The 13,995-nt window shown below is 43.0% G+C and overlaps 1 protein-coding gene across 1 annotated transcript in view; it reads left to right on the top strand.

The window, feature by feature from the left end:
* The first annotated feature begins 2,405 nt into the window (after positions 1–2,405).
* The window catches only part of ppap2d (phosphatidic acid phosphatase type 2D), a 17,498-nt gene continuing 5,908 nt past the window's right edge, over positions 2,406–13,995 (top strand). Inside the window, exon 1 of the mRNA XM_080044169.1 lies at positions 2,406–2,873. Within this exon, the coding sequence (XP_079900295.1) occupies positions 2,666–2,873 (208 nt within the window). The 5' untranslated portion in view covers positions 2,406–2,665. The remainder of the gene's footprint in view (positions 2,874–13,995) is intronic.

Genomic DNA, 13,995 nt, shown 5'->3' on the forward strand with positions numbered 1-13,995 from the left:
ATTTATGGCCATCTAGTGGAAGTAAATCAATACTGCAAAAGACAAGGGGACCTCATATTGAAGGAGAAAAGAAAAACAATAAATACAGCTCTGGTGAAGACACCTGTTTACAAAGGTGCTGATGAATACATGAAAAATAATGCAAGATAGAAAATCTTGCATTATGTATGTATCAGCTGAGAAGATGTAGAGATAGTATTGAATTATACTTTTGTCAAGTGAATGGAGTTGACCTTCTTGCTGAGACTCAGGATGTCATCCTATCTGCTGGCACTATCAGAAATGACATGACTATAAAATATGTATTTTGAGTTTCACAGAACGGCAAAAGGAGAAAGAAAAAAAGAACATCCACGTCTACAAAATCATAATGGGAAATTACCTGCTATTTGTAATGGTCCCTTTTGATATTTTTCACTTCCTATTTTCTTATTGGTTTGTCACATTATTTTTCCTATTTTGGGGTTTGTGTAAACACCAGTACAGATTTATTTTGGGGTTTGTGTAAACACCAGTACAGATTTATTTTGGGGTTTGTGTAAACACCAGTACAGATTTATTCGTTTTACGCCAAAATCAAAGAGGACCCAAACATATCAAATGGTTCAAGATAACCATATATTAAAGACCTACTTCACCGGTGGAAATATGAATGTGTGTTGAACTCTGAGATCCTATGTAGTATAAATGTGCAAACATTTTAGAAATTGGTTCATCCTAGCCTGAGAAAAGGCAGAAAGAGTGTTTTAATGTCTCACTATCTAACCCTACATTTTACAATGTTTGACATCACACATGGGAAAATGTAGGGTTAGGATTAGCAGGACAGCTGGGCCACGGGAAGACTGAGGAAAGACTGAGGGAAGAAAAACCTCATTCATGAAATTAGTATAGCGATTTTATGATAGAATGCCTGTTCCAAATGGGTGAAGTAATCCTTTAAGTGACCAACAAATACATGATAGTGTCATTTTCACAAAAAGCATGCATTTTGTAATGCTGTTGAAATATGGGAATATTATAGGCTCAGTGTAAAGTCAATGAATTGATCAGTTGAAGGACAGATTATCTATTATAAACTATTTTGATATTCAATCATTTAGGTCCCATTTTAGAACACAATGCTCAAACTTCTCAAAGATCAGTATTTGCTTGTTTTCCTTCTCTTTTCCATAGATATAGCCTAAATGTTATAAAATGTCATAAATTAAAATAGTATTTTTTTCCAATCGTCTGCCTTTTTAAAGATCAAAGAATGAATTGATTTGGCTCGTTGAAAAACTATTTCTAAGAATAATTGACTCACTTGAATGAAAATAATCTGTATTTGATTCCCTGATTACTTTAATGTTCAACAAACAATAACATCCAAAGTATTAACAGAAAATACTGAGCGAGAGATGGAGCAGCTGTGCCTCTGTCTTTACACAAGGTGGCAGGAACACTCCAACCCACAGTCTACTACAACACACAGTTCAAGCCAATACAGATATCAGCCAGGAGTTCATAACTGAGGAATCAAGGAGCATATGCAGCTATTTGATTCATTTAATAAAATGTGTGGGGGAAAAAAATATTTCATAAACTTTCCATAAGCCTCCTACATCATGTGTTCATGTCTATTCACAGGCTGTCAGGCAGCAGCAGTCAACATTGCAGAAAAGTCCAATAGTCAAAAAGTCTGGCAAATAGGCTATAAAGGCACAGATGGTTCAAATTAAGTTAAATGCAATCAAACATATGATTTTCAGTCGAGCTAAGCCATAATTAAAACACCATTTCCATATTTGGTACATTATCATTAGGCTATTATAAGGAATCGGATAGCCTATTGAATTTGTTTTCTGAATGGTGTGTGGTAAGGACAAACAAATTGTTCTTAGGTCGGCAGTAGGCCTAGTTGTTTGTGGGACGTGGGCGGGACAGTGTAATGGGTCAGGAGACATTTCAGTGAAGGAAACTGGTCAGTAAACAGCTGTCAGGTCAGGTGGATCGAACATAACATGTTGTGAGTGCCAGCCTCGGCGTTACACATTGATCCGGTTTGTTTTTTGCCGCGGAGCTTTCAACGACTGAAGCTGCGTCAAGTCACACTGCGTACCACCGGAAATGACACGGCTTTTCAAACAAAACGAATGTTTGACAGTGACTCGTCCAACTGCGAGGCTACTATTCGTGAGGAAATCGTTTTATTTTGAAGGTTTTTGAACCATAGGTTCTGTTTTCCATCATGTTTGTTTGACATAACCTGAATGTAAACGCTGCTCTGTTCGGGACGTTTTGAGCGCAGAGAGAGAGAGAGAGAGAGAGAGAGAGAGAGAGAGAGAGAGAGAGAGAGAGAGAGAGAGAGAGAGAGAGAGAGAGAGAGAGAGAGAAGAACACGAGAGTTTACTTGGATATTTGCGTTTCCTCCCCTTTCCAATTAGGCTAGCTTTCGTCTTTTCTTTTTTCTTTGCAGTTTTTTTGTCTGTTTATGACAAACGTGTAAAGTAACCTAACTCAGCAGGCTGACATAGGGTCCGCTGCTGCTGTCAAACTTTGGCTGACATGGATTTGTCGCACCGAAGACGGAGGGACTGAAACGTTTAGGAATTAATTGACACCATTCGCCAGCTTTGCTATTGGACGAAACAGAATCAGCTACAAGTTGTCATAAACTCAAAACATGCAAAAGTTCAATTCCACCGGCAGCAACAGCAGCACGTTGCCCCGGGACGCGGAGCTGCAGCTGCGGCTAGCTGACAGTGAAGGAGCCGGGGAAGGGAAGGAGAACGGCGCTGGGAAGCATTTCCTCGCCCAACCCCAGGAAGAAAGCTCGTTTTGCACCAAGAGAAAGATTCTTGTCTGTTTGGATTTAATATGCCTCTGTGTTGGTAAGATTTGAAATTGGTGGTTTTGACCTTTTAAGCAAACTCTTTTTAAATTAACTTTCTTCCTATTCCTACAATCATTAGGCTAACTTTTTAATTTCTATAGGCTAAAGGACACATTGCTGCCACCTTGTCTTTTGATTGCGCCCACATGTCAACAGCAGCTTTGCGGACTAGGTCACAGACCTGTTGACTTGTTAGGGGTTACAAGGAGGTTAAACGAAGTAGTTTGTCGGGAGGGAGAAAACCCTCTGGATTCGGGGTTTGTTAAAGTTAACGAAGCAGCAAAGCATTTTTCCAGAAGTCTAATGGAAACTGTTGAAACACAGAGAAAACTTTCAGATCGCAAGGAGGGCAGGAGAGAGGGGAGGGGGGGGGGGGGGGGGGTGGGGGTAAGAGCAGAGTTGTCCCGGGAATTCATCTGTTCCCATGGTAACCCCCCCCCCCCCCAAAGCCCCCGGAGAAGAACGTGGGAATCGGGATAAAACATGCTGTTCTCCTGCAGTAAATGACTAGGCCTATGTTCTGGCTACTGCAGGATTACTGAATGTCAGCCACAGATAATTAACAGAGCTGATCTGGAAGGCTGCTGGCTTATCTTTCAATTAAACTAACCAGCAGTTTTTACAAGGAGATTTAGAAACATCAGTAAAAACATGTGGACAACAAGAAGGGGGCCAATGACGAAATGTGTTCATCTTAAATGAAATAGAAATGAATAGGCTAATATATTCTATAGAAAGAGGGAGCTAAGTGTGATGATAGTAGGCCTAATCCATCAATCATTTGTTGAGACGTTTTGCTAATTATGTGTAACCAGCAGTGATAAAACCTAAGATCAGCATTATTGACATGAGGTTTGTGACGACCACCACAGCTGTGTCATTTCAGACCTAATATGCACAGTTATTACACATTCTCTCATTCTGTCCTCTTAGTTATATGGTTAATAAATAACGAGATTTAACTTTCCAAATCCATTCATAATAGGCCTATACCTACTGAACACCTATAGCAAGACCAACATCCAATATATGAACATATTACATCAAACACAGGTTCATAAATGCTAGATTAGAAGTTATATTTTATAATTTGCATAAACATTAATCTGTCAATAATTTAGTTACTGAAGCTGTCAGAGAAATGTATGGGAGGAAAAAGAACAATATCTCTCCATTGTTTTGGTGTGGACTAAATGTCTAACACAATGGTAATACTTATAGGGCCTACAGGATTTAAGTATGATTACTTCCCGGCCCATTCTACTATAAGGAATTATCCTAAATCCAGTGAAATCCTGCTGGAGGTACCCAGTTTCACTGTGGTACCTGCTGTCTTGGACTGGGATATCTAGTGCTTTTAGAAGCATCATTTGGTCACCTCACATGACTATGATAGTGAAGGCAGCATCCAGTGTTGTGTGAGTGAGTGAGTGGCTATTGGACCAGAAGCAATGACGAGAGAGGCTGAACCTGTCAAGGCAGACTGACAGGTCTCAGCCTCGTGGCAGTTAAAGTATAGGAAGTAGCCCGACAGACAAAACAACAGCACGAGGTAGTTATGTTCAATACCTTGTTATTCTTAACACCCTGCAGGTATGGTATTAGCTGTTCATTCTGCACACTTTTTACAGTGTTTAGGAAGTGGCTAGTGACCAAGCATCAGTCAACACAATGGAGGAAATGGTCTCTCTCAGTTCTCCTCCTAAGACACGCACTCGCCGCGTTTGCTTTCTCCAATGTGTGCCCTGGTCCCCCTCTGACTAGAGCAACATGAGCATGAGTCACAGAGCCTCAAGCTGCACACAGCTGAGACGATTTACAGTTGGTCTTGAAATCTACTTATGTAAAGTGAATGGAGTTCACCTTCTAACCGAGAATGCAACATCCAACAAGTCCTTTATTGATTTGATCCACTGATACGTTTCCACTATGATTGAAGGATTTCCAACGTTATAGTAAAAGGGTTTGGATGAGCTTGAGTTGATTTTTTTTAAACTCGTTTTAGTTTGTTTTACTTGGTCTCTCCTGTCAAACAGCATGTGGTGAATTGTTTAATGCATGAAATGAACTTAATATTGAATCATATTGTACAATATAATGCCCTGTTACACCCCCCCCCCACACACACACACACACACCTGCTATTAAATGAGTTGCAGATTCCTGGCTGTCTGCATCCTGTCTTTGCCCTGTTAACCATCATGTCAGATATCAGCAGAGGTCTGACCTTGACTCATTTGTGGGCTTTTTGCAGTGAATGCCATCACTTGGTGGAAATGAATTGGGCCATTCATTTAGCCAGACCCTCTTATCTCTGACTAACCCAATTTCCCCTTAAAAAATGCCATCCTCAGATTGCCTCAGACAGTTGACCCGTCGGCCCTATTCATCCTGTAAAGGGGCTCATTCACTATGTAACTGTGGAATTTTACCCCCCAAGCATCCCAACCTCATTATGTTATCAGCTAAAGAGTGATTTCACAATGATCTGAGATATTTAGTCTCAGCTCATTTGTCTTTTAGTATGTATTTACTTCACATTTAATGTGGTCACAAAGATGACTCAACCCAGGCTTGTCTAACATTGATGATATTGAGTAATAATGCAGTTGTTGTTATTGTAGTGCTATGACATGTACATGAGGGATGCTTCACATAGCTGGGTTGTTCTGGTTCAGCTCAGTGTCAATGAGAATGTGTTTAAGAAAGTGTTTTCTGGTGTGTGTGTGTGTGTGTGTGTGTGTGTGTGTGTGTGTGTGTGTGTGTGTGTGTGTGTGTGTGTGTGTGTGTGTGTGTGTGTGTGTGTGTGTGTGTGTGTGTGTGTGTGTGTGTGTGTGTGTGTACGTGTTTGCACGCATTGCTGTTGGGACTGTTGGGATTTTAAGCGGACAGAATGTGTGCCCTGTGGCTGCATCTCCAGTGGAGCAGAGGTCAGAAGCTGCTGGCTGTTTGTCATATCTTCCTAACAGGCAGGGACAGGCCCCCCCAGTCTGTTCAGCTGTTTCCCTTCTGCACAGGTAATCCCCACTCTGTCATTACCCCAATAAAGCCCGTTATTGACACTCTAAACTGACATAGGGAAAGGATTGGAAGTGGCAATTGAAAGCCTACTATTAGCTTGTGAAGTTTAGAAGAACCTTGCTATTCCCCCCCCCCCCCCAGACTTGACTTTTCTTGTGGAGGAATTCTGAAATAATTTTCATAGTTTCACATACTTGATATTAAAAGAGAAATATGATGTACACACTGTTGATAAACTACAAGTATTGTAAAAACAGGACTAGTTCTTGATTATATGGAAATCGAAAGCTGGAATCAGACGATCAGTGTTGTGTGTGAGTTTTAGTTTTTCTTGTAGACGTGAAGCAGCATGCCAGGACCAGAGGACTGCTATCTAAACACTCATCTGAATTCTAAGAGGGCTCCCTTTTTACCAGCGTATCTCTGCTTTTGTCCCCTGCTCTTTTTTCCCTTATTTTCTTCAGACAAACTCTATTTTGGGACTAAAGGTGTTCCAGCCATGTAGTGAGGTGTGTAAGTGTGTGTGTTTTACGTGTGTGTTTTGGGCGGATAGCGGGGCTTATGCTAGAGGATTCCTAGTTCTATTCTTTTGGCAGAGAAAGCTGCCGAGTGAGCCAGCAATAGTTCAACACGTCTCAGCATGTCAACGTGCATAGGGCCAGTAATATTAGATTGTCTCTTGTGTGTGTATTCATGAGTGTGTGTGTGTGTGTGTGTGTGCGTGTGGGTGTGTGTGTGTGTGGGTGTGTGTGGGTGTGTGTGTGTGTGCGCGCGTGTGTGTTTAGGATAAAAAATTTGGGTGTGGGTGTTTTTTAGGTATGCGTCATCGTTGTGGCTGCTAATGCGTACACCCTACTACAACAGCAGCCATGTGCGTGTTGTTTGTTGACAAATTTGCCGGCCCTGTTTTGCTGCGCAGTTTAGTCCCTGATCAAAGAAAATCCAAAGTAAGGAACACACTGGTTCCTCTGCGGCTGACAGATGAAGAGCTATTAAAAACGACTCAGTCAAATCATTAGCCAGTGGAAGAAGAAGTGATCTTGTTTACTGTCCCTCGTTAGTGTATGAATGCATCTCCATGCTGTTTGACGGTGCTGCAGTGGTTGGGGAATCTATGATCTGCAGTCCCTTCCTTAGACAGACTACATGGGAACATTTCCTCTCACTATGTCTTCCTGCACACATTAGCGTACCGGAGCCAGCTCAGGCTTTAAAAATGTCTCCGTTGTCTAAAGGCTGAGGGGCAAGTGAGTGCTTGGATGAGTGAAACGCCCTGAAGAGGGAGAGGAAAGAGAGAAGGGGTTGAGTATCTACAGTAGAGGTCTGGGGTCAGACCCAGGGGTCCCTCAGGGGTCTTAACCACAGCTGTCTGGTCATGTCCTTGTGAGGAAGTAGCCAGGAGAAGGATAGGGACATTTCAGAAAGCAAATAGCTTCAAATCTTCTTTTAATGAGGCAGCTGCAATCTTCTCCTGGATGACGGTTCCATCAGGGCCCAGGGTGGTCCATAGGTATTAGCTGTAATGAGTCAATCAAGATACGTGTGGTACTCTAATCCTCAGCGCTCATTAGCCAGAATGGCTTTAGAGAGGTGTACCATCAAAGCATCTACCTAAAAGCTGAATGCTACATCAACCCGCAGCCCATCTGTCAGAACTAATGACTCAACAACTTATGTTGTCTGCCCCCCTCCCCCCCAAAGGAGACAGACAGCCCTCTTGGCGCCGTGGCCTGGTTACCCATCACTGGCATCATTTTATCATTTTGTCAAATCTCACCTGCAGGAACATGGAACCTTGCCTCCCTTCATCCTCTCATCAGCTCCACTCTGAAGTTGCCTCAGCCATCACCTCGCTGCGCACACCCTTACCTTCACACCACAAAAAAATAACAAAAAAACTCCTTCAAAGTTTGCCAGTGTACAGTACATACATAGAGTGGCGGTTCCTTTATGTTCCTGCTGAATCAGACAGGCCACTTCAGACCTTTCCCCACTCATGCCCTGAACTCCAGAGCCAGGCTCCAGGAAGAGGGTCAGTGAAGTGTGGAGAGGACAGAAGCAGCTGTGGGAAGCATGTCTCTACTGGCCAAGCGGTAACAGTAACATTTGAGGGGGAAAGCTAGAGGTCCCCTGGTATGAGCTGATGGAATGTCAAGCAACATAAAGACAGTTGGAACATACCTTACTCACAAGGAACGTTGCATTTTAGTCAACACATACTTTGTTCGGCTTTTTGTGAATTTGATGATTTTGTGAATCAAAATCTTAAATAAATGTATTCATTGCCCGTGAGCAAGCTGTCTCATAAGCTCCCTATCACCTTTTTGGGATGCCCTGGTTTTTTGCCACTGTATATGAGGTGGATACGTTCACCATATGTCTTTAAAATATGATAACTTGTAGGCCTGGATCGCATGATTTTGATATGAACACCTGATTTAACCTGAATGTGGAGGGAGGGGAGGGGGCCTGATGCACTCCCTCTGTCCCGCTTTGTTCTTCCCTGATGAGTCTCTTTGTGCTGCCATAGACAAAACAGATTAGTCCCCCGGAACAATCCTGGAAGATAAATGTGTGTGTGTGTGTGTGTGTGTGTGTGTGTGTGTGTGTGTGTGTGTGTGTGTGTGTGTGTGTGTGTGTGTGTGTGTGTGTGTGACCTTCTGAACCCCCCCCCCCCCACACACACACACACACATACAGTATACACAGTTTAATTGGGTTTGTGTCAGTATGGTTGCAAATCATAATCACAGCCTTCATGAGAATGACTCCTGTTTAGTGTTACATGCAATTCAGCATAACTGTGTGTGTGTGTGTGTGTGTGTGTGTGTGTGTGTGTGTGTGTGTGTGTGTGTGTGTGTGTGTGTGTGTGTGTGTGTGTGTGTGTGTGTGTGCGTGTGTCTGTGATGGTGCATACAGTCTCTTCCCAGACTTCCCTGTCAAACAAAACATTTTTTAAATCAGTTGAAGGACTTGGCTGTGCCCTCAGAATGCCCTATACTCAAACTGGATACTGATTAGATAAAGAAAGAACAGATCATTGTAAGCTTATGGAGACATATCTTTGTGCAGGTAAAGTCAATATAGCACAAATGATTGTAGTCCACACATCTGCCCAACTGCATACTGCTGGTTTGTCAGGCTGTCGCACTTTACACTGTAATGTCCTTACCAGGGATTATCATGCTTGCAAAGTTTGAAATTATGACACTTCACAGTTCAGTTCACTAGTTTATTATGTTTTGCAAGGATGAATAGAACGGTAAACAAGCAGCTTAAAATGTATTTGGGAAACACAGACACATGCGAGCCAGTGAGGAGCCCAGCAAGGGTGGACCACCCCTTAAGGGTGCTGTAACAAACACTGCAGGCTGCAGCCCAGGCTCTGCCCAATCCTAAACCTCAGGCCAGATGGACCTGTGTTGACAGGTCACTAATTGTCTGCCCTCCAGCTCTATCAAAGGGCAATGGAGAACCACGTCTGTCCAGCCAAACAGCATTGGGTGGGATGAAGCAGATGGCCATTCACTGCCATGGCTTGGATATGGCTTAAGGCTACTGATCTATGATCTATGAAAAGGCTGGTTATCCGACAGGAGCATCCACGCATGAGTTCATTTAGGTCTGTGCTAGTGGCTGTTTGCCCCAATGCATGTCGCTGATGCATGGTTTATTTGACTGGTTATCCCCCCCAGGTTCTGGTGGCTCATTTGGCGGTTTAGTTGGTTGTCTGTTGGTCTCTGTGGCCGTGGGTTTGGTTTGTTTGCATCCCAGTGTGGTTTTGATGTGTATGTGAATGTGAATTAGTCTGTAATGTGCAGTTGAGGGTATTCTGCTGGTTGAGGTGGGGTGGTGTGTACAGAGCGGGTCCCAGCAGACCCAGATCTCTGACCCTGGCATTCCAGAACCAGCCCTAATGGCCTCCATCTGTTGTTCTCTGTGGAGAAAGTCTTGCTGCATCTCTCTTGGCTCCATCTCTCCACTTTTCTCTCACCCCCGGTGTACTGCCCTCAATCCCATTTATCAATTTATTCGCCTCCTGGCCGTGCATTTTAACCTAGATTTTAATTTGATTCCATATTGATCACCAGCTGAGGAGATATACAGCCACAAAGCATGTCAGCGATTAAAGCTAGAGTTGATAATTTTTTCACTGTAATATTTGGCAAAACTGTCATAATAGACATATGTAGGTAAAGTGGTCTGAAAATATTTTTTCATCACTTTGCTCCTCTGTGTGCTGCCCCCCAAAAATTGCCACCGCTCATGTTAATTTTGACCAATCAGAGCGAGGTCAGATTCTCCGTTCTTATTGGCTGTGGGACCTTGGCAACGACGTTAATGCGTCAGTTGCGTGAGCGTTCACGACCCTAGCAGTCTGACACTACTGTTTGGCACTACTACGGTGGACAGCGAGTAGAACCCTCAATTTACCATTCCCTGGATACCAACAAAACGAGGAAAGACGAATATTGAGAAGTTAACTGCTAAAAGGGAGACGGAGAGAGCTCGAAATAAAACCAGAGTAAAGTCGCAGTGTTTCCACACGGTCCATGTCCTCTTGCCCTATCACGTCAAGACCTCTCCGACCGCGACCTCGTCCCCTTCCTCTGCCCCTAGCGACAAATCTAGCTTTTTTTCTGGTGTTATTGGTGACTTTTTTCGCCAAAGCATGTATCACCTCTTCTCAACGAGCAGCGGGAGCCTCCCGGCCCCTACCCCGTCACAGAGCACTGACAGACGGCCCGGTCCTCGCGCAGCAGCCCCTCCCAGCTACGGTCAGAGCAGGAGATACACACCTCTCCGCTCTGTTACAGTTACAATTAGTTTGCTATCTTGCCTGGCTGTTACAGCTACTTTTCTTAGGCCTACCAGCACACTTACAATGATTTTAAGCTAACATACATGGTATGTCTGTGATTAAAATGAAGATGCTCAATATGTACGTTTGTAGTTATCATTACTAATGTTTAATCACCTCGGAATCGGACATGGTGTTTGTCTCCTGTCAATGTAACTGAATTCACATGAACGCACATAGCTGTCGTTCGGAGGGAGGAACTACAGCAGGTAGCCTGGTCCAACCAGACCATCGTACTTCATTTCATTTGTACAGAAGGTCTGGAAGTGCTGTAATTGGCAAACGTTCACTCACTTGGAGTCGAAGTTTAAAACTTTTGGATCTGCCCAGTGCCACTCTGGACTAGCCAACCAATCGCATCACGTTTGGTCGTCACGTGTGTCATGAGCCGGCTTTTGACGGTGCGTTCCAGGTGTACAGGGAACTCAGAAATTTCCGACTTCACTACATAGTGTAGTCTATGAATCTACCGGTACCTGGCAACAGTAACTTGTTAGAGCCTAACGTTTAGTTATTTGGACGAGAAAGGTTTTAGGCGTCCATACTTTCACGAGCAGATGCACTGGAACACAGACAGGTCGGAACTCGGAACTACCAAGTCGGAAATCTCCTTCTTCCGAGTATAAAGGAACGCAGCATTCAACTGAAACTGGAGCGCGACTTCGACGTCATCGTTCTCAGCCACTCGCTCTGTTCGCTGATTGGACGATTGTAGATTCTCCGGAGAAAACTGGGAAATGCACTGTACACCCAGACTGACTACTGAAGGGAAAATTAAATTTGGCCGGAAGTAGGCGGGCGGGCGGAGCCAGGCTATACAGCAGGTAGAGCGTTGGGAAAACAGCCGTTGGAATCCCAACGGCTGTTTTCTCGCAAACTCTCAACCCCAGCTTTAACAACTATCGGCCCTTTTTTTTGCCTTTGAATCACTCTCTCCAAAGGTTTTTCTTTTTAATTCCTCTCGTTTGGTTGTTTTTCTGGTCTCACAGTGAGCTCATACTAAATAAATTAGAACCAGAAGAGTGAGGCACATGTCCCCTTCTCTCTCATTCCTGTTCTCCTCCATCCCTCCCTCCCTCTCTCTCCCCCTCCCATCTTTCTTTCTATCCCTTTTGACTATTTGAAAGCATTCCTGCTTAGAGTGTCAGGCCCAGCAAGCAGCACATTTTGGCCTGGCTATGTGAGCCGACCCACTCCTTCCTCCTCCTCCTTCTTGGTCCCCTCACATACTCTGCTGGCCTGGCTCTCATCTGAGTATGTCTTGGCCAGGTGCAGACGTTTACTCACAGCTGCCTGACAGATGATGTTAGGGTCTCCAGAGTGTTTTTGTGTCTTGTTGTGAAAAGTGTTATAATGTGGTTGTGAAGCATAGAGGTTGAGTGTGACACACGAGGGTGGTATTTGGATAGGATTGTGCAGTTTCTATCACTATTGCTTTTTTCTTTTTTTACTGATTATATTGCAGTCAGCATTTGGGACATTACTCAGGCTGAGGTAACTTTGGTGGATACATTTAATTGAGAAGATTTGAAAACAGATTTTTGCAGCGGAGTGAACTGTGGTTCATGACCATTAGTGCACAGCACGGTCTGTCCATGGACATGCAGAAATGGGAAAACAACACAAGCTATCAGCACTAAAAGGCCTGAGGTCATAAAATATGCTGCAATCTGGCTCAGCACTCCATTAGACCTCCATATGTATTAAAAACGATCCATGTTCCCTCTCTATCCGCAGAGTGTTGCCTCATTAATTGATCATTTGTCCATTAGCTCTCTGTCAATGCAGCAAAATATTGATTATTCAGAGAGGACTGGCCATATTGTGGAAACTAACGAGGACACAGAATAATCTCTGGCAAATAGAGACCTGATTACATCAAAAGCAATTTATTATTATTATTATAACAGAATACATTTAACTTTCTGTGGCAACATTTCAAAGCACACAAACAAAACCCCAAAATATGATGAAAAAAATGTAGCATGTTTAAATCTGAAAAAAAATTCTTGCAACTCCTCATTATAAGTTGTATTGTCGGCTTTTGGGCCTGCTTTACCGATCGTATAATGAGGACTACCACTATACTGTCAGATCAATCAGGAATCAATGGTAAATATGTCATTAAGTATCATTTTGAATTGTTTACATCACAATGTGTTGATGCATTCTTTTTTCCTCTTCTGATAACCCAATACTTACACCAGCACACACACTACCACAGTTGTTTCAATCAAGCAAGCCTCTACCAAGGTATGCTACAGCTGCAGTTCATGCAGGTGGCGGAAAATAACCTGAAAATCCCTCATACAGGATATTAATTTTTAAATTGACAGGAAAAAAAGAACTTCACAAAAGTATTTATCTAATACATCAGTTCTTAGCTAATAAAAAAGAATCATATATAATGCAATCCAATACAACATCACTGCTAACAAAATGGGAACTCATCGTCACATTCAACATTAGAAGATGCTTAGAATTTGCGATTTGACAGCAAAATGGATATATTCCATTTCAATGGGCTGCTTTACACGCTATACCGAATACAGTGATTATCCTGGACATGATTCAAGCAGCATTAGTTGTAAAGGCAGGAAAAAACACCAGAAGAGCAGAGCGAATAAAGAAAAGATGAATTAGGATGATTGTCTATGTCTTAAAAAAGAAAGATAGCACCTGTATGTGGGTGTTACATAAGGTTCATTATACGCATGCTGGGTTGTAGGTGTGTGTGAGGAGACACCTGTAGACGTGGCGACTGGAAGAGAAGAACGAGAGATCGGGGTCAGATGAAAGGTGTTTCCTATCTCTCTCTCTCTCTGTCTCTCTGTCTGTCTCTCTCTGTCTCTCTCTGTCTCTCTCTCTCTCTCTGTTGGCGTCAGAGCTTCTGTTATCTGCCTGCAACGTGTTTCCCTCTCTCGTTCCCTCCCTCTCTTTCTTGCTAAGGCAAGGCCTTTCCTCAAACATATGGAACCTAACTGCTTTTTATCTCTGTTTTGCCTTTCTGTCAGGGCAGCATGACTTTGACTGCAGATGTCACTGAAAAAACACTTTTGATAGGGTATAACATTTACAACACTGGCTATCTTCTAAGCTATAGACACAGAGTTGTAAAGAGTTGCCTCTTTATGTGTTTTTGTGCTGATAAATTCAAACTATAGATTATTTTGCTCATGATCCTTGTTTATCAGTTGAGGCTGAATGAGCGACATGTTTTACTAGTGGAATGTATGGT

The sequence above is a fragment of the Ammodytes marinus genome, assembly GCF_949987685.1.
Source record: "Ammodytes marinus genome assembly, chromosome: 16".
NCBI classification, from domain to species: Eukaryota; Metazoa; Chordata; class Actinopteri; order Uranoscopiformes; family Ammodytidae; genus Ammodytes; species Ammodytes marinus.